Source organism: Pongo pygmaeus, chromosome 2, assembly GCF_028885625.2.
Source record: "Pongo pygmaeus isolate AG05252 chromosome 2, NHGRI_mPonPyg2-v2.0_pri, whole genome shotgun sequence".
Taxonomy (NCBI): Eukaryota; Metazoa; Chordata; class Mammalia; order Primates; family Hominidae; genus Pongo; species Pongo pygmaeus.
Genome location: NC_085930.1, coordinates 55,112,161 through 55,133,124, shown reverse-complemented (window position 1 = coordinate 55,133,124; position 20,964 = coordinate 55,112,161). Strand labels below are relative to the sequence as shown.

The window sequence follows — 20,964 nt, the reverse complement described above, 5'->3', positions numbered from 1 at the left end:
ACAGATCAAAATAAATGGGAAAACATCTTATGTTCATGGATCAGAGGCTTAATATTGTTAAGATGGCAGTATTACCCAAACTTATCTACAGATTCAGCATAATCTCTATGAAAATCCTAGCTGACTTCTTTGTAGAAATTTATAAGCTGATTCTAAAATTCATGTGGAAGTTCAAAGAATTCAGAAGAGCCAAAAAACTCTTGAAAAGGAAGAGCAAAGTTGGAGGACTCACACTTCACAATTGTAAAACTTATTACAAGCCAACAGTAATCAAAAAAGTGTAGTACTGACAAAAGGATAGATATATAGATTAATGGAATAAAATTGAGAGTCGAGAAATGAACTGATGTGCCTGTGATCAACTGATTTTCAACAAGGGTGCCAAGATCATTCGATGAGGTAAAGAAATCTTTTCAACCAATGGTGCTAAGATAACTAGATAGCCACGTGCAAAAGAATGAAGTTGGACCCTTACCTCACACCATATACAAAAATTAACTCAAAAGGGATAAAAGACCTAAATGTAAGAGCTAAAGCTACATAACACTTAGAAGAAAACAGAGGAGTAAATCGCTATGAGTTTGGATTTGGCAAAGCATCCTTAGTTATGATACCAAGAGCATGAGGAGCAAAAAGATAAATAGATAATTTGGACTTCATTAAAATTAAAAACTTTTGTGCTTCAGAGAATGCCATCAAGAGATTGAAAGGATAACCACAAAATGAGAAGAAAACATTAGCAAATCATATATCAGTTAAGGGGCTTGTATTCAGAATATATGCTGTGGTTTGAATATTTGACTCTTTCAAAACTGATGTTGAAACTTAATCCCCAATGTGGTACTATTGAGAGGTGGGCCCCTTAAAAGATGATGGAGTAATAAGGGCTCTGCCCTCATGAATGGCTTAATCCATTCATGGATTAATGGATTAATGGGTTATCATGGGAGTGGGGCGAGTGGCTTTGTAAGAAAAGGAAGAGAGACCTGATCTATCATGCTCAGCCCCCTCGCCATGCTATGTGCTGCCTCAGGACAGGACTCTGCAGAGAGTTGCCACCTGCAAGAAGGCTCTCACCAGATGTGGTCCCTCAACTTTGCACTTCTTTTTTTTTTGAGACAGGGTTTCACACTTGTTGCCCAGGCTGGAGTGCAATGGCACAATCTTGGCTCACTGCAACCTCTGCCTCCTGGGTTCAAGTGATTCTCCTGCCTCAGCCTCCCAAGTAGCTGGGATTACAGGCATGCGCCACCACTCCTAGCTAATTTTTTGAGTTTAGTAGAGATGGAGTTTCACCATGTTAGTCAGACTGGTCTCAAACTCCTGACCCCAGGTGACCCATCCACCTCGGCCTCCCAAAGTGCTGGGATTACAGGCATGTGCCACTGTGGCTGGCCCTCAACTTTGGACTTCTCAGCCTCCATAACTGGAATAAATAAACTCATTTTCTTTATAAATTACCCAGTTTCAGATATTCTGTTATAAGCAACAGAAAATGGACTAAGACAGGTAATTGTAGTTTTTGTTATTATTTCTAAATGGCAAAAACTACACTAACTTTTGCACCAACCTAATACAAATGGCTAATCATCTCATGAAAAGATGTTCAATAGCATTAGTCATCAGGGAAATACAAATCAAAACCACAATGAGCTATTATTTCACATCCACTAAGATGGCTAACCTTAAAAAAAATCAGATAATAACAAGTGTGGGTGAGGATATGGAGAAAATGGAACTCTCATCCACTGTTGGTGAGAATGTAAAATGGTGTGACCACTTCAGAAAACAGTCTATAAGTTTCTCAAACAATTAAACATAGAGTTAGTTACCATATGAACCAGCAATTCTACTCCTAGGTATATACCCAAGAGAAATGAAAACCTATGTACACACAAAACCTTGTACACAAATATTTATAGTAGCAGTATTCCTGATAGGCAAAAGGTGAAAGCAACTTAAATATCTGTCAACTGATTAGTTAATAAACAATGTGTGATATATTGATAACATGGAATATTTGTCCATAAAAAGGAATAAAATACTGAGACATGCTACAACATTGTTGAATTTTGAAAACTATGTTAAGTGAAGGAAGCCAGTTACAAAAGACCACATATTATATAATTCCACATATATGAATGTCCAGACCAGGCAAATCTAGACAGTAAATTAGTTGTTGCTTAGGGGTTGAGTGGTTGCTTATGTGTGGAGGAGGCTGGGGAAGTGATAGCTAACAGGTATGAGACTTCTTTTTGAGGTGACGAAAATGTTCTAAAATTGTGTGAGGTTTGCACGCATTTGTGAATGTGGTATAAAACCATTCACTTGTACACTTTAAATGGGTAAGTTGTATGTTTCAATTTATGTCTCAATAAAGGTATAAAATAAGAGGAAAATGGCAATTAAATGGAGCACGTTATTTTGGATTGGATCTTTTTTTTGGGATGGGGTCTTGCTATGTTGCCCAGGCTGGCATGCAGTGGCTACTCATGGGCACGATCATTGCACACCATAACCTTGAACTCCTGGCCTCTAGAGGTCCTCCTGCCTCTGCCACCTAGGAAGCTAGGACTACAGGTGCTTGCCACCTCACCTGGCTTGGAACTTTTTGTAATAAACGACATTATTGGGACAATTGGGGTAATTTGAATGGTGTCTGGGGATTAGATGCTACCAGTGTATCAGTGTTAATTTCTTAATTGTTTAATTTTATTTTTAATTTTTGTTTTTTTAGAGACACGGTCTCTCTCTTTCACCCAGGCTGGAGTGCAGTGGCATGAGTATAGCTCACTGTAGCCTTGAATTCCTGGGCTCAAGCCGTCCCCCCACGTCAGCCTCCCAAGTAACTAGGACTACAGGTGCATACCACCATGCCCAGCTATGTTGCCCAGGTTTGTCTCGCTGTGTTGCCCAGGTTTGTCTTAAATTCCTGTCCTCAAGCAATCCTGCTGCCTTGGCCTACCAAAGTGCTGGGATTACAGGCGTGAGCCACTGTGACCTGGCAATTTCCTGATTTTGATGGTTGTATTTCAGTTTTGCAGGAGAATATCCTTGTTTGTAGGAAATGCACACGAAGTATTTGTTGATGATGGAGCATCATGGTAAGTAACTTAGTCTCAAATGTCCAGGAAAAAAAGTGGGTTTTTTTTTTTTTTTTGCAACTTTTCTCTAAGTTTAAGTTTGTTTCAGAATAAAAATATAGGCTGAGCACCATGGCTCACACCTGTAATCCCAGCACTTTGGGAGGCCAAGGTGGGCAGATCACCCTAGGAGTTCGAAACCAGCCTGGCCAACATGGCAAAACCCTGTCTCTACTAAAAATACAAAAATTAGCTAGGCGCGGTGGTGGGTGCCTGTAATCCCAGCTACTTGGGAGGCTGAGACAGGAGAATCGCTTAAACCTGGGAGGCGGAGGTTGCAGTGAGCCGAGATCGCGCCATTGCACTCTAGCCTGGGTGACAGAACGAGACTCTGTCTCAAAAAAAAAAAAAAAAAAAAAAAATATATATATATATATATACACACACACACATACACACACACACACACACTTTGTAAAATACTTGATTTAATTTTAAAGTACGAGGGTAGAGATAGAATGTTGGGTTATCAGCAGCCACAGGGAACAAGGAGGCTGGTGAACTGATAGTCCACGATCCGGCCTGCCTATGGTGGGGGTGAGGGTGGTACTATCCTTTAGCCAGTTGCATTAGGCTTGACTAGTATTTATAAGATTTCCAATTGCCATCAATTTATATGGAGTTCATACTCTAAAGCAATAACATTGATTTTGAGAAAGAAAAGGTAATTTCTGCTTAATACAATAAATGAGAAATAATTGTAGAAATAATTTCTTTGGAAACGAATGCTTCTTTATTGATGGTTATATTTATCAGCAAGGATCATGACTCAGTAGCCAGTGGAAGGAATCAGAACACTTTGGAAACATGCTGCTAAAAGCCCGTCAGCTCATCGTCCTTGTTTTTGTCAGCCTGGTATCCAGTAAGTACCAAGTCCTCATTTTGTCCGGGGAGACTTTTGAATACTTTCAAGTGCATATAATTATTATCACCTGCTCGTACCTGAAAAATATTTAAAAAAGAGAAAGCAAAAGGAGATTCATTCAAATGGGTCTACATCAAGTGAGAGAGCCACAGGTCTATAAAGACTTCTGTCCAAAAAGCTGCTGAGGAACAGCATTGCTAGACCTAGTCCACCATTCTTAGACTCTTTGTATTCATAAATCCACCACCTTATTTTAGGAGAGAAAGAGTAGACTAGGTGGGGCGCTGTGGCTCCCACCTGTAATCCCAGCACTTTGGGAGGCTGAGGCAGGTGGATCACGAGGTCAGGAGTTCGAGACCAGCCTGGCCAGCATGGTGAAACCCCGTCTCTACTAAAAATGCAAAAAATTAGCCAGGCATGGTGGTGCATACCTGTAATCCCAGTTACTCAGGAGGCTGAGGCAGTAGAATCACTTGAACCCAGGAGGAGAAGGTTGCAGTGAGCCGAGATCACGCCACTGTACTCCAGCCTGGGCGATAGAGCAAGACTCTGTCTCAAAAAAAAAAAAAAAAAAAAAAAAAAAAAAAAATTGTGGACTAATGGCATGGCAAGAGGCATAGGTCCTAGGTTTATTTTGTTATTTTTTTTTTAGTATAATCTGGGCACAAAGGACAGCATTTTATTCTCAAAGATGCATGGAGCAAGAAAACAAGTGACAGACTATATTTTTGGTGATGCTGTTTTCTGACTCCCAGCTTGGGACACTTTGTTTGCCATACAGTCTGATAAGGGAGAAGAAAATCAGAATTGCCCTAGAAAATTTGGGATGCAGGGTTCCTATACCTGTATCAGAAGCTACTTTATAAATGCCCACTGGTAGGATTGAGCAGAGCCCAGGGGGTGGACAGCCTCCCTTCTAAAGTGAAGGGGTCAGCTGGGCACTGTGGCTCACGCCTATAATCCCAGCACTTTGGGAGGCCGAGGCAGATGGATCACCTGAGGTCAGGAGCTTGAGACAAACCTGGCCAACATGGTGAAACCTGGTCTCTACTAAAAATACAAAATTAGCTGGGTGTCGTGGTGCACACCTGTAATCCCAGCTACTTGGGAGGCTGAAGCAGGAGAATGGCTTGAATCCAGGAAGTGGAGGTTGCAGAGAGCTGAGATTGTGCCACTGCACTCCAGCCTGAGTGACAGAGTGAAACTCCATCTCAAAAAATAAAATAAAATAAAATAATAAAATAAAATAAAATAAAATAAAAAGCTAAGGGGTTTTGCTAGGAAGTCATTGGTATGAAGGTTGAAGCAGTAGTTTGGACATGAATCTGAGACCTGGAAAATTATGGTAAGAATTTTTACTTTGGTTCTTGCTTGAGACAATAAATGCTTTGTCTTATAAAAATATTTATTGTGCTTCTGATGTCACTTCCTATCCTAATTTTAACAAGTGCCATATATCAAATGTTTACTGTGAGCCAGACACTATGATGAACATTTTATATAAATGATTATATTAACTTATATTATAGGCCTGAAGAAAAGTGGAGCAATGAAATTTTTACAGATGTGGAAGCAGAGTAGGAGAGATTAAGTGATTTTCCATAAATCCCTCAACTAATAAGTGGTACAGCCAATATTCAAACCCAGATCTGTTAGCCTCTAGCATCTACATTCTTTTCACTCTACAATGTAACCTTTTTTGGGGGTACTGATCCGGGAATGAGGCCTGGCTCTGTTGCCTGGACTGTAGTGCAGTGGTGCGATCACAGCTCACTGCAACCTCAAACTCCTCGGCTCAAGTGATCCTCCTACCTCACCTTCCCAAGTAGCTAGGACTACTGGTGTGCATCACCATGCCTAGGTAATTAAAACATTTTCTTTGTAGAGACAGCGTCTTGCTATGTTGCCCAGGCTCATCTCAAACTCCTTGTTTTAAGCTATCCTCCCACTTTGGCCTCCCAAGGTGTTGGGATTACAGGTATGAGCCACCACACCAGGCCACCGTAACCTTTTAAAAGCTCTTATTTTGTGCTTTATATTAGAGGCAGCACAGCCAGTAGTTAAGCTCAGTCTATCTGGGTTCAAATCCTTACTCTGCTCTTATAGTTGTGTGACCTTTTTAGTTTCTTCATCACCCTGGAGCTCAATTTTTTCATCGGTAACCCGAGAGAAGTGATTGTACTTACCTCGTAGATTTGTTGTGAGGATTAAATGAGATAATACAAGCCCTGTTCTTAGAATAGTGCATCGTGAATTGTAAGTGCTCAATAAATTTCCAGCTTATTTATTCCTCACAACACGCTGCGAAGTAGATTGTTACCCTCATTGTGCAGATAAGGGAATGAAGGCTCCGAGAGGAGGAGCAGCTTCCCATAGAACAAATTGAACAAGGGTTCAAACCCAGGACACTCTGACACCTAAGCTTGTGGTCCTTCCATTCTACCACCTGCCTCTTGATAGGTACTTGAAACACATAGAGAAGGTCACGTCACTGGCAAGACCTTAAATCTAGAGTGGCTCAGAGCAAAGGGATCAATAGCCAGACTACCAGGAAGTAAAAGGGAACTGGGATCGGTGGCTGAGATCCAGTAGGAAAAGTTTGATAGCGGAAGGAAGAAAAGATGAGAGAGAGAGAGGAGACTGCTTAAGAGAGGGGAAAAGGGTGGTCAAGGGAACAAATTTTCAAGCAGAAATTTTCAAGATAGTTATCTGATGAACTGTTGAAGAAACATGTGAGCTGGTAATATGTGAAATGTATGCATTTGAATTAATCATAAATTATTAAATATCTTAATGTTGATGGAATGTTTCCTATCTTTGCACATAATCATTTTTAACTGGAAAAATTTCTTTTCCAGCCATGAAGAAAGCAGATTGAGAATGGAGGAAATGGTGCCATTGTTTTCTGAGGATACAGCAGGGTCCTCTTTCACAAGTGTCTCCCCAGGACCTGGTCTTTACTAGGAGCTCACATTTGGCAGAATACGGCTGATCCATGTACATAGCTCGGTGCTGAAACTTTCTTATGCTGAGCTGACTAGCTCCACTTACTTATTTTTTTTTTTTGCTGAAAAAATCTTTTAAAATGTTTATATTTTAATTGAATTGTTTGTTAAAGAGAAATAAGCCACACTGGGCCCTGGTCAAATAGTTAAGTAAAGATTAAGTAAATATACTTGAATATTTGTTTTTATTTTTAAAATCAGCATTATCATCTTCTTAATACATAAGGACAAACATGGCTCTTAAATATTCATGGTTGACTTGTTCAGTTGGTTTCCTCTTGATAACTTCAATTAGAACTCGATCAATGCATTGTGTAATTTTTTGACAGAGCTATAAAATTAACTTTTAAACTATTTTAAATACGCCACTGTTTTAAACTATACCTAGAGTGCCGCAAGTTAAATCTACTAATTTGAGTTACAAAATAGTATTTACATTATATTAATCAAAGGGCAAAAAAGGTTTAAATTATTTTCCCAGCTAATGATTTGAGTCGTTACTTTAATTTATTTAATTTAGACATAGAGAATCATACAGCTTTGAGGTGGAATCAGCTTCAAGATACCATGTGGTCCAGCCCCACGCCTTCAGGCAGATGAGACGTGATCCTCCCTCCTTACCTAAGCAGCAGCACAGCCACAAATCCAGCATGCCCTGAACTGTTATGAAATCTTTTTCTATACAATTTCCGGAAATCAAGAATCAATGTAATAAATCTCTCTGAATTCACAAGAAAAAAAATGGTATCACATCATCTAACAAATTTGAGAGTCCACCACTTGGAAGGAATCATGCTGGGCATCTTAATGTAGGACAACCATAAGGAAGGAATTATGTGATAGGGAAATCAGCGGACATTTTACATAAAATGAGAAATACATCTTTTGGCGCTAAAGTAGGTGCTGAACTCTAACCTTAATGTAGTAATTTGTTCCAGCAACAACTTGAGTTTTATATTGCACAGCTTCCAATTTTTCATAAGTCTCATTTGTTTTTTCTTCAAGCTGTGGTTTAACCTAAAGAAAAGAAAAGAGGAAACAAATAATCAAAGCTATATTAGACTCCATCTATGTGATGTACACATCTGGGAACCCCATCCTCCTAAAAGTCTTCAAAGACGGTAATGAAATCTATGAACTATTTTTATTATTTCAATAGAAAACACCTGTTTTAATACAATTACATAGGTTAAAAAGTCAAATTTTGTTGCTTTAGGCTGAATTCACATCAACTCAGTGTGGTAATGCAATATAGGAGTGTTTTGACTGCTAAAACTTTAAGAGTTATATATATCTTTGATTAATAAAAATCAGTAGAGCAATAATTACTACTTGATTAAAACATTTTAAAATAATTTCAGACTTAAAAGTTGTAAAATTAGTGTAATGAATTCTCATATCATTTACAGTTCCCTTAATTTTGCCATTTTGCATAACATAGTATAATCACCATAATCAGGAAATTAACATGGTATAATACTATTAAGTAGTCTCTAAACCTTATCAGAATTTTGCCAGTTTTCCTGAAAATGTCTCTTTTCTGCTCCAGGATCTCATGCAGGATGCTACATTGCATTTAGTTGTCATTTCTCCTCAGTCTCCTACAATCTGGGTTCATTCCTTTTTGCTCATGACCTTGATGTTTTGAAAGAATACTGGCCAGTTAAATGGTAGAATGACCCTCAGTTTAGGTTTGTGTGATTTCCTCTTATGTTAGTAGTATACATTCTTGTAAGGATAGCACAAACGTGATGTTGTGCTTAAGTGCCTCCTATCAGGAGCTACATTTCATTGCTAGTGATGTTAATTTTGATCACTTAGGATGTCTGCCAGGTTTCTCCACTGTAAAGTTACCATTTTTTTCCCCTTTGTAATTAGTAAGTGTCTTGTGAGGAGTCTTGTTTCTCGCCATACTTTCATTCGTGAATTTTAGCATCCATTGATGGTTCTCGCCTACAACAATGATTAATTGTGGTGTTGGCCAAATGGTAATTAAAAAATCATTTCTTGCGCATTTATTATTTGGAATTCTACTGTAAGGAAGAGCTGTTCCCTCTCTCCTCTTTATGTAGTCAATTACTTATTTTATATTAATATGACTCATGGATATTTCTTTTACTCTGTGGATTACAATTCATTACTCTTTATTTTGTTACTCAAATGCCCTAGATTTGGCTGTTGGGAGCTCCCTCACGTGATGCCTGTGTCCTTTCAACATGCCTCCATCATTTTATAAGCACTGCCTTACTTTCTGACTCTACAAAAGTAGAGTCAGATGTTCCAGGTTTATCTTGAAGTTTCCTTGCCTCCTCACTGGAATCAACTATTTCTCCAAGGAGTCCCTGCTCCTTTTATTGGAGAATGGTATTTAAGACCCAAGATTTGGGTGCTGTGTCTCTTGTTACTAAATGTCATTGCTTCTAGGCCCACTCAGTGGAAAGGGCTACAAAATAATATGTGTACTCACACACACACGCACACATCTTTATCTACTCATTTGTGTATGTGTGTGTCATTATATATATACATTATATACGTGTGTGTATGGGTGTGTGTGTGTGTGTGTGTGTGTGTGTGTGTGTGTGTGTGTATATTCCTCTGATTAAAATCAAATACCATGGCCGGGTGCGGTGGCTCATGCCTGTAATCCCAGCACTTTGGGAGGCCGAGGCAGGTGGATCACTTGAGGTCAGCAGTTTGAGACCAGCGTGACCAACATGATGAAACCTCGTCTCTACTAAAAATACAAAAATTAGCTGAGCGCAATGGTGGGTGTCTGTAATTCCAGCTACTCAGGAGGCTGAGGCAGGAGAATTGCTTGAACCTGGGAGGCAGAGGTTGCAGTGAGCCGAGATCACGCCATTGCACTCCAGCCTGGGCAACAAGAGTGAAACTCCACTTCAAAATAAATAGGTAAATAAATAAATAAATAAAAAATAAAATAAATCAAATACCACAGGACTCATTTAGCTTTTCCCCTTTCCTTATTATAACTCCTTTCTCAAACACTGAGGAAGAATCCTGGTTCTTATTATTTGCAATGTATTTGCCTATTTGCTCAGTTCTAGCATATACATAAAATAATTTCAGAATTGTTGACCTATACCTCTGTGGAAAACAATATACTAACTAGAGTGCAGTATTTGGGTATGATTCTTATAAAGACCCTGTGATTGCATGAGCTTACCTGGATAATCCAGGATAACCGCTCCATCTCCAGATCCTTAACTTAATCACACCTGCAAAGTCTCTTTTGCTGTGTAAAGGAACCTAGTCACAGGTTCCAGGGATTAGGACATGGACATCTTTGGAGGGCCATCATTCTGTCTACCATGGAGGGATATGGGTTAGGTTTAAATGTTAGCATTCCCAAACCCAGCATGAGAAGGGAGACAGTCCCAAATTCAATATGTAAACTTTCACTGAACCCATCAGCTTTCTGTACAGTGCTTCATTCCCACTCTCAGCTGGGCCTGATATGCAAGAGTCTACTATGAGCTCTTGACTCAGTTCCTGCTAAGTGTAAAGCTCGTCTTCTGCCGGGGTGGAGGATAGTGAAGGAGAAGGAACTTGGGGAGGTCTCATTGTCCCTCATACAGATCAGTCCTCTTGCTTTTGGTCCCAGACCTTACTCCTGGCTATGAGTTTTTGGTGTTGCTCATGCCTGCGCCATTGTGATGTTCTGCAGTGTGAATCTGCTTGCTTCTGGCTTAGACTTTCCCCTCTATGGGCTTAGCTTCTGTTTAGACTGCTCAGCATTTTCCATTGTTCATCCGTTTTCCAACTTCCAAAATTTTATTGGTATTTCTGAGGTGGTACTTGCCTATCTCCTGTTGTCTTTATATCTGTGGATTTGTCCTTCAACCCCAATTCTTTTCTGTCTTTTGGAGGAAAAAGGATATAACTCTCTGTGTTGAATGTACCTTGTTTATTGAGAACTTGCCTTTATGCCCTTCATGAAAGCATTTAATGTCCATACAACTTCAATCAGGCCTCCAGTGCATCTAGGATTCTCCCAAGGCAGTCCTTCCCATCAGAGGGCAGGTTTTTTTTTTTTTTTTTTTTTAAATTTAAGAGACAGGATCTCCCCCTCACCCAGACTGGAGTGCAGTGGCGTGATCATAGTTCACTGCAGCCTCGAACTCCTGGACTCAAACAATCCTCTCTGGGCAGATGTTTTGAACCCTTACTACTGATGCCTCAGTTTAAGTACCAAAACTGTTTTCAAAGATGTAGACATAGGCAAACTGTGAGTTCTCAGACCACTTCTGAAAGGCCAAACACTCCACGGACCACCACTCAGTTCTCCTGTAACCTTGAGAATAGACGGGAAAAATGTGATTGTTCTGTTGAGATGGAAATGAAATTTCAAAGTGGAGAAAGGGAGAAGACAAATAGTGAGGACAAACCAGAAGTGGGAAGAGCTGGGGCAGGAAAGCGGAGAAAGGGTGCACAGAGAAGCAGAGTAAGGAAATGGGTTATTGTCTTAGGGTCCCTTTCCAAAGCCTTTCGAGATTCCAAAGGAGGGGTGGCCAGCACTTGGCACCAGTCAAGTTAGGAGCTGAGTTTGAAAGGGTTAATCTCTACACTAACCCCCAAAGTATCCATTTAAACCTCATTTTATGAATGGAGAATCTGAGGCTATGAGTTGAGCATGACTGCTAAAAGTTGAAAAATTATTCATCATAGTTATTTTAAAGTCCTTGCCTGATAACTTATATATCTGATCTGTGTTCCCTCTGCTTTTCAGTCATGTTTCTTTTTAAGCACGTATCCTAAGCCAGCCAGCCTTTCTCACTTTCTTCTTTCTTTCTTTATTCCTTCCTTTCTTCCTTTCTTCTTTCTTTCTCTTTCTTTTTCTTTCTTTCTCTCTCTTTCTCTTTCTTTCTTCCTTTCCTTTTCCTTCCTTCCTTCCTTCCTTCCTGCCTTCCTTCCTTCCTTCCTCTCTCTCTTTCTTCTTTCTTTCTTTCTTTCTTTTTCTTTCTTTCTCTCTCTCTTTCTCTCTCTCTCTCTCTCTCTTTCTTTCTTTCTTTCTCCCCTCTCTCTTTCATGGAGTCTTGCTCTGTTACCTAGGCTGGAGTGTTGTGGCACAATCTCAGCTCACTACAACTTCTCCCTCCTGGGTTTAAGTAATTCTCCTGCCTCAGCGTCCTGAGCAGCTGGGACTACAGGCATCCGCCACCACTCCCAACTAATTTTTTATATTTTTGGAGAGATGGAGTTTTACCTTGTTTGCCAGGCTGGTCTTGAACTCCTGGCCTCGGGTGATCCATCTGCCTTGGCCTCCCAAAGTGCTGGGATTACAGGGGTGAGCCACCATGCCTGGCCCTAAGTTTTTATTTCTATCTGTCCTAGAAATATATCCAAATCTTTAACCTTTCCATCGTATCTGTGTAATCCACAAATGCAGAATTTTCCATGAGAGAGGAGATTTAAAAGATCTGGTTTGTTTCTTGAAGTGTTCTGGCACCTGTCAGACTGTGGACCTTGATTTCTGGTTCACTCTACTTGTAACTTGCAGCCTCCCTCCCTCTTCCCAGTAAAATAGATTTGCATGGTTTAATGTTAGATGACATGGACCTGAGTGATGAGATTTGAGCTGAGGAGCAGGGAAAGGGGCAGAGTAGGGGAGCTTGTCAGTGAAACTTAAGTCTCAGAAGGTAGCTTGGCACTGAAAGACTCCCCAGGATGGGCACTAGGAGGATGCAGGCCAGCTGGGAATGGTGGTGGAAGACTGGCAGTGAATGGACACATCTGCTGAATGCAGTTGGCCTTCACCTTTCTCAGTCTGCCATGCGTGATGGTGACGGGAGCTGAAGGAATACAATGGAGGTTTGTCGCTTGGTCTCCAGCCAGGGGAGGAGGCTACCAGGGAGAAGCACCTGGTATAATGCATTTAACCCAGAGTTCTTCAAGCATTTCTCATTGCTACCAAGCATGAATCTTGGCGAGGTGTTTATTCTCTGAGATCTGAGGATTTGAGCCATGAGGCACCCAACACCCAGGCTTTTCCCCTAATCTGTAGTCATTCTATAGAAACAATAGGACTGTGCCTAATTTAGGAGAAAATGGATAGAAAGATATTGGTGGCAAAGTGGATGAATTACATTTGGGGGAGTTTTAGAGAGTAAGGAAGGAGAGTTTGGATAGTAACATGAGAGGACAGTAGGGCCAGTAAGATGTGACTTGTGGACATTTATTGTCTAAGTATGTTTTGAAGGAAGAAGGAAGTGTGGGACAAGGCATTGAGGATGCAAGAAATGAAGTCACCTGGCTAAGAGAGGACGGACTGGCTGAAGAGAGGAGAACAGAATCTAGGGAGGAATGAGATCCAGCAAGAGATAGGGTCAGCTGGGGCATTTTCTTACCAGAGACCTGCAATCTCCTAAGACAGGTGTTCCCAACCCCTGGGCTGCAGACCAGTACCCATCCATGGCCTGTTAGGAATCAGGCTGCACAGCAGGAGGGGAGCAGTGGGCCAGTGAGCCTTATGGCCTGAGCTCCACCTGCTGTCAGATTAGCGGTGGCATTAGATTCTCATAGGAGTGGGAACCCTATTGTGAACTGCATGCAAGGGATCAAGGTTGCGTGCTCCTTATGAGAAAATAATGCCTGATGATCTGAAGTGGAACAGCTTCATCCCAAAACTATCCCCTCCACCCCATCTGTGGAAAAATTGCCTTCCACAAAGGTACCAAAAAGGTTGGGGATGGCTGGCCTAAGAAGAATAGGAACTGAGACATCCTGCTGGAGGGACCACGGGGGTGGGAGACAATGAGCAACTGAAGAGAGATTTACATTTGTGGGGTTTCTAGAAAAAGATCAACAAATATGACTGAAAGGATGTTCTGGCAGCCGTGGGTCCTTTCTGGGTTGTTAAGCATTAATCCACAGGTTTGTAATGGGTGAGTTTTCTGTGGTTCTGCACCTTGCTTTGGCAAAGTTCTTTGATTCTGGAACAGTAGTAGCTGCATAGAAAGTGGTGGCAGTGGGTGTGACCTTTAATTGAGAATTAGAATGCCAGGAGCTCCCAGGGTCAAGGAAATCATCATGAGTGGAGGAGCATTTGAAGCTATCCTCCTGTCATGGGGTCCAGGCTGGATGAGAGACTGAGTGGGCCTGGGCGTGTTCTCATGAAGTTGGGAAGGTAGGTGCCTGAAGGATTCTGGTGTGGCTGAATGGCAGGTTCTTTGGGTGTGGGACAGTGGGAGAGGCGACTAATAAGGAGGCTGTGGTCAGAGAGGGGAATGCAAATTTGTGGATGGGGTGAGAGCCATGACATGCTAAGTTCCAGGGTGTGCCCAGGATGGTATGCAGATGAGGTGTTTGTGTGGTGTCCTGACTGACAAAAATCATGTTCTGCGTGTTGGCCAGGAATAGTATTCAGCAATTAGGTTTATGACTAAGGGGAGTGTGTGTGTGTGTGTGTGTGTGTGTGTGTGTTTGTGTGCATGCACATTACATGTATAGTAGCCCTTACTTCTAAAAACAATTAAATAACATTTCTTTCCTTCTCATAAATATGCTCACAATTCTCATCAAAATGCTTATTAACATATTATATAAGATAATGGATCAGCAATAATGATCTGGAGGCTTTTGCTGTTGGGCCATTCATTTATTTGGTTCTTCATTATACAGATTGTGGCTTTTCATGAATGGCGCTGTGTATGGCTCTGTCTTTCTGGATGTGTCCCTCTTAGCTCCATTCTATTTTATTAATTTCCACAAGGGCAGGCACTATTTTATGTCCCTGCTACCCCCATAGCAATTCACACGGTTCTGTCTACCTAATCAATGTTTTCTGAATGAAAAGACCATAGTCGTTTTCCATCCTGACAACTTGTCTCCCCAAATAGGAAAGATAAGTATAGCAGTGACCTCAGCTAATACAGAGAATCTTGGAAGAGGGTTTTCTTCCAAGTGTACTTTAGTACATGATGCTACAATGACATGTTCAGTCTCTGTTATCTTCAGAATGGGAAAACTCATTTCTCCTGCCTTCAAAAACATTCAAATTTTCTCAGTTGCCATCCCCTTTGTTTGCCTTTCTTTTCTTTCTGCCGTCATCCAATGTTCCTCTTTCACTGTAATATCAAATTCCTTGGTCATGCAGTTATCGTTTGTCTTTGCCACTCTTCCCTTTTCTCTGTGATGATCTTTTTCTTCCTTCTTTCTCTCCTTCTAATGGGGTTCTTCAGTTGGCCTTCCACTAAGAAGCTCTCTGAGAAGGCCAAGGAAAGCTGATAAACTTCATCTCCTCTGAGAATACTTCCACTTTAACAGGTGATTTTAAAAAACAGAAATACATTCAAAAATAATAAAAAAATAAAACTAGCAAGTAAGTGACAGGTAGTGGAGATTGTCCCTAAATTATTAGCACCTATCCATTTTCCCTATTTCTGCATGGGGACCTAACTGTAATTTTGGAGAAGGAATTCACTCAAGTTTCTCACCTATAAAGCGTTATAATAATACCTGCCTCTTGGGGCTGTTTGTAGGGGCATAAATGATATAATTGACATGAAAGTAGTTTCCTAAACTACAAAGAGTTTCCAGCTCTTCCTCTACCTTCTAACACTGAACTGGGAATTGTGCCCTAAGGCTCACTCCTGTAAGAGAGGGCAGATAAGTGATAATTGGGGCTTTAACACCAGAGGAGCTGAACTGCCTCACAGTAATTATTCACCTGAAAGGAAGGAGGTTTGACCAGCAAACTCTAACATCTTTTCTGGTCCAAAACCTATGATTATAAAAAAGCACTTAATTGGATATTGTTTTATATTATGTTCCAGATATCTCGATTTTCCCAACTACCCTGTAAACTCCTAGAGGCCAGGGGCCATATCTTATAGACAATATGTAGCTTCTATAATAATTAGCATAATGCTAGACACCTAGGAGATATACAAGAAATGCACCTACCATGAAATGATTCATTGATATTCATTTCCTATATTTATTTATTTATTTTTTGAAACAGAGTCTCGCTTTGTTGGCCAGGCTGGAGTGCAGTGGCGTGATCATGGCTCACTGCATCCTCAACTTCCTGAGTGCAAGTGATCCTCTCACCTAAGCCTCCCAAGTAACTGGGACTACAAGCGTGTGCCACCTGGCTATGTTTTTGTATTTTGGAGGGGGTAGAGACAGGGTTTTGTCATGATGCCCTTGAACCACCCAGATCATGCAATCTGCCCGCCTCTGCCTCCTAAAGTGCTGGGATTACAGCCGTGAGCCACCGCACCAGTCCCTCTAAGGAGTAAAAAATTTTATTTTGGCCGGGCGCGGTGGCTCACACCTGTAATCCCAGCACTTTGGGAGGCCGAGGCGGGTGGATCATGAGGTCAGAAGATCGAGACCATCCTGGCTAACACAGCGAAACCCCGTCTCTACTAAAAAATACAAAAAATTAGCCAGGCATGGTGGCGGGCGCCTGTAGTCCCAGCTACTCGGGGGGCTGAGGCAGGAGAATGGCGTGAACCCGGGAGGCGGAGCCTGCAGTGAGCTGAGTCTGCGCCACCGCACTCCAGCCTGGGCGACAGAGCGAGATTCCGTCAAAAAAAAAAAAAAGAAATTTAAATTTTAAATTTTTAAATTTTTTCGCTCTGTCATCCAGGCTGGAGTGCAGTGGCACGATCTCGGCTCACTCCAACCTCCGCCTCCTGGGCTCAAGCGATTCTCCTGCCTCAGCCTCCTGAGCAGCTGGGACTACAGGCGCCCGTCACCACGCCCAGCTGATTTTTCCAGTTTTAGTAGAAAACTAGAAAGTAGAAAGCTATGTTGGCCAGGCTGGTCTCGGACTCCTGACCTCAGGTGATCCGCCTGCCTTGGCCTCCTATGTGGACTTAACTGTGAGGCTGGTGCTTCCACTGAGAAGACAAACTTACCACACTCTCTCCATTCAGTATATTTCCCTTTCCTAACAAAGCTCCTCTGTGTTCTGCCACTGTGTGGTGGAGAGGGCAGGCAGTCAAACACTGGGGGTGAGCTAACTTCTTAACTAGGTGACTTTTTTTTTTTTTTTTGAGACAGAGTCTTGTTCTGTGGCCCAGGCTGGAGTGCAATGTCATGATCTTGGCTCACTGCAGCCTCTGCCTCCCGGGTTCAAGTGATTCTCCTTCCTCAGCCTCCGGGTAGCTGGGATTACAGGCGCCCGCCACCACGCCGGGCTAATTTTTGTATTTTTAGTAGAGACGGGGTTTCACCATGTTGGCCAGGCTGGTCTCGAACTCCTGACCTCAGGTGATCCGCCCTCCTCAGCCTCCCAAAGTGCTGGGATTACAGGCTTGAGCCACCATGCCCAGCTTAACTAAGTGACTCTTAATCTCTTTGAATCTTGGTTTCATCATCAGTAAGATAGACACAATACCTTCCCTGCCTGCCCCAGGGGTTATGAAGATGAAATCAGAGTTTGAATGGAGGTCAAGCTTTTAAAAACTGCAAAGCCCATTTCTGGGGTGAGGTAGCTGTTCTTAATACTCATCTCTCATTCTACCTTTCTGATGACATTGGAGCCAAAGGGAAGCAGCTTCCTCCCTGCCACACACACACTTTCAAATTAATTTTATAATTGAAGATGGGGCTCACAGATAGGTGTTATTAACAATGCAAGGCCTTCTGGTAGCTTCTTATTTTAAAAATTAATAATTCTTGCTAATCAAGTGATAGATTTTTTAAAAAAATCATTAAAATTTTCTGTACTGTCTCTATTTCAAATTTATTTTTCCCTATGTTCCTACAGCTCTGGTCCTTAGAGAGTCTCAGGGGGATTTTTTAGGGTCAGGGATGCTTTCAGCCACAAATTTGAAGTAAACAATTGTGATGCCTCACCTATGCACATTTCTTTTTCATTTTCAAGCCATTTTTATGCACATTATCTCACTTAGTCCTTACAGCTCTGACATCGGTAGGGCAAGAGGCGTTACCTTCATTTTTCAAGTGAAATAGACAAATTTTATTTTGGCACCTTGACACTTTTTTGTTTGTTTGTTTGTTTTTTGGTTTTTTTTTTTTTTGAGACGGAGTCTCGCTCTGTCGCCCAGGCTGGAGTGCAGTGGTGTGATCTCGGCTCACTGCAAACTCCACCTCCCAGGTTCACGCCATTCTCCTGCCTCAGCCTCCCGAGTAGCTGGGACTACAGGTGCCTGCCACCAAGCCCGGCTAATTTTTTGTATTTTTTAGTAGAGACAGGGTTTCACTGTGTTAGCCAGGATGGTCTCGATCTCCTGACCTCATGATCCACCCACCTCGGCCTCCCAAAGTGCTGGGATTACAGGCGTGAGCCACTGCGCCTGGCCCTTTTTTTTTTGAGACAGAGTCTTGCTCTGTTGCCCAGACTGGAGTGCAGGCACTATCTCGGCTCACTGCATCCTCTGCATCCCGGGCTCAAGTAATTCTCCTGCCTCAGCCTCCTGAGTAGTTGGGATTACAGGCACCAGCCACCATGCCCGGCTAATTTTTGTATTTTTAGTAGAGACGGGGTTTCACCATGTTGGCCAGGCTGGTCTCGAACTGCTGACCTTGTGATCCACCCACCTCAGCCTCCCAAAGTGCTGGGATTACAGGCATGAGCCACTGAGCCCAGCCTGCACCCTGACTTTTAAAGCCTCATCTCCCACCGGCCTTGTAGGATGCCATATATCTCTGGTCCTGCAGGCAAGCGAGGCCGTGGGTGGCAGCAGCAGCAGCACTTGGGAGTCTGGTAGAAATGCAGAATCTCAGACCTAACCCAGGTCCCCTGAATCAGAATCTGAGGTTTATCAAGACCTGAAGGTGATTCATGTGCACATTCAAGTTTGAGAACATTGATCTGATCTGGGGATTCACATGAAGGCATTACTGACTTAATATCATCTCCCAGGAAAAAAGCTCCAAGATATTTATTTAAAAAAAGAACTCTTGAAAGAGAAATAATTAGTCCCCAAGAATGAGTGATGGCCCCTTAGAGAGCTTTCTAGTTCCCAAAATATACAGGATCCCAACTCTTACAATCACACAAAAAGCTGATCTTGTTTTCCAAGCTGTCATAGAATGATGTTTCAGAGAAAAAAAATAAGAAAGAATAATATAAGAAAATAAGGCAACAAACTAAAAACCTAAAAGAGTAATTTGTACATGTTTTCCTTTCATAAAATATGCAAATAAATGTTTACCACATAACTAGATAACAGCTAATCACACAACACTTAGAAAAATATATCAGGGATGGGTGTGGTGGCTCACGCCTGTAATCCCAATACTTTGGGAAGCCTAGGTGAGTGGATGGCTTGAGCCCAGGAATTCAAGACCAGTCTAGCAACAGAATGAAATGCCATCTCCAAAACAAAACAAAACCCCCCAAATCAGCCAGGCATGGTGGCATGTGTCTGTAATCCCAGCTACTCAGGAGGCTGAGTGAGGAGGATTGCTTGAGCTCAAAAAGTTGAGGCTACAGTGAGCCGTGATCACACCATTGCACTCCTGCGTGGGTGACAGAGTGAGACCCTGTCTCTTAAAAACAAAACAAAACAAAACAAAAAAGAAGAAGAGAAAAACACATCAATCTGCTAACAAAATTGAGTTCTATTTTTCCATATATAATTTGGTGGCCTATGACATTTTGGAGTCACTATAGACTGTCACTTCTGTTCTCTATTAGTTGAATTACCCTTTAACTATGAAAAGACTAGAACACTGTCTATTTGGGCAAAAGTGTATGAAGTTTGTAAGTAGATTGCCTTTACAATATTATTCTTCATTCAATCTATTTAAAAAAATTTTCCCTGTAGTGCATTCCAAGACTACTTCATCAAATTGTTAATAACCTTAGACTTCAATTACACGTTGGCTTCACTTGGTGAGATTAGAAAAATTTCATCAGAAACTGAATTAGTAATTCTAGAATCATATCTTGTAAGAGCTTTAGAGAAGATACAATACAAGTTCTTTTACCCATGGAGAAAATGAAGCTCAGAGAAGAAATGTGATTTGCTCAAGGTCACACTCACAGTTTGGGGATTATTCGAGGCTTCATCTGAAAAACTCTTATTTCATCATAGTTGTAAAGAAACCTGAACAAAGCCACAAACATCCTAAACTTCTGGTTTTCATGTTCAACCACAGCCTTTCCACAGGGACAACTTATAAATCAAGATTTTGGCTCAGACTTTTTCCTGAATGGCATCAACTCACCTTATCAACAATCTCCTGGATTTCTGGAGTGGCGGATTTGGCCTCAGATAAGCCTCCAGGTATCATTTTGGCTGATTGCTTCTTTGCTGGACAGGATGCTGGAACCAAAGTGAACAGGGAAGTGTGGAGACTCGTGTTTTAAAAGAGGCGTTCACTAGCTCCGCCTATAGAATGCTTTATTTTCCACAAATAGCAAAGAGGCATGGGGAAAATGAGTATGCCTCCAAGCAAGTCTTCTTGCTTCCTGGACAGAATATGCTATGTGGAATCTGGAAGAAAGAGGGGTTGGAGGATGAACAAATGGGCAAGTACAGGAGTCATGTCCTAACAAGCATCAAACGTCCCCGCATTCTCTTTGACAACGGTTCCATCCTGTTGCATCATCTGAATTATGAAATCTGAAGCCGCAACTAGAATTTCCAAATGTTTTAAAACTTCTAACACAAAATTTTATTTTTTTAAAGCAAAACTTACTAATAATGTCAAGGTTAGTTTAGAATTTACTTGACTTTAGAAAGAAAGCAAAAGGATCTATCTGGAGGACCTTGGCTGGATGTGTCTTCTTTACTCTTGTTTAAATATCTGGAAATGTTTAACATACAGTAAAACACAAAGAATAAAATAACGAACATCTATATTTCTATCACTCAGAATTAAAACTTTTAACCTTTTTGTCATATTTGCTTGCTGTCTTTTATTTTGTTAGTTATTTTTAAGAAATAAAATATTACAGATATGGAGGAAGCCCCACACCCCACGCAACCTTGCCTTCCAGAAGGCA

General features: G+C 41.4%; 1 protein-coding gene across 1 annotated transcript; it reads right to left on the bottom strand.

The window, feature by feature from the left end:
• Positions 1-3,554: 3,554 nt before the first annotated feature.
• On the bottom strand, positions 3,555-20,512 carry CSTA (cystatin A). The gene is made up of 3 exons (XM_054482315.2): positions 20,184-20,512; positions 7,929-8,030; positions 3,555-4,085 (listed from the first exon to the last, which is right to left on the bottom strand). The coding sequence occupies exons 1-3, from the start codon at positions 20,247-20,249 to the stop codon at positions 3,957-3,959; spliced, it is 297 nt and encodes a 98-aa protein (XP_054338290.1). The 5' UTR covers positions 20,250-20,512; the 3' UTR covers positions 3,555-3,956.
• Between the last annotated feature and the right edge of the window lie 452 nt (positions 20,513-20,964).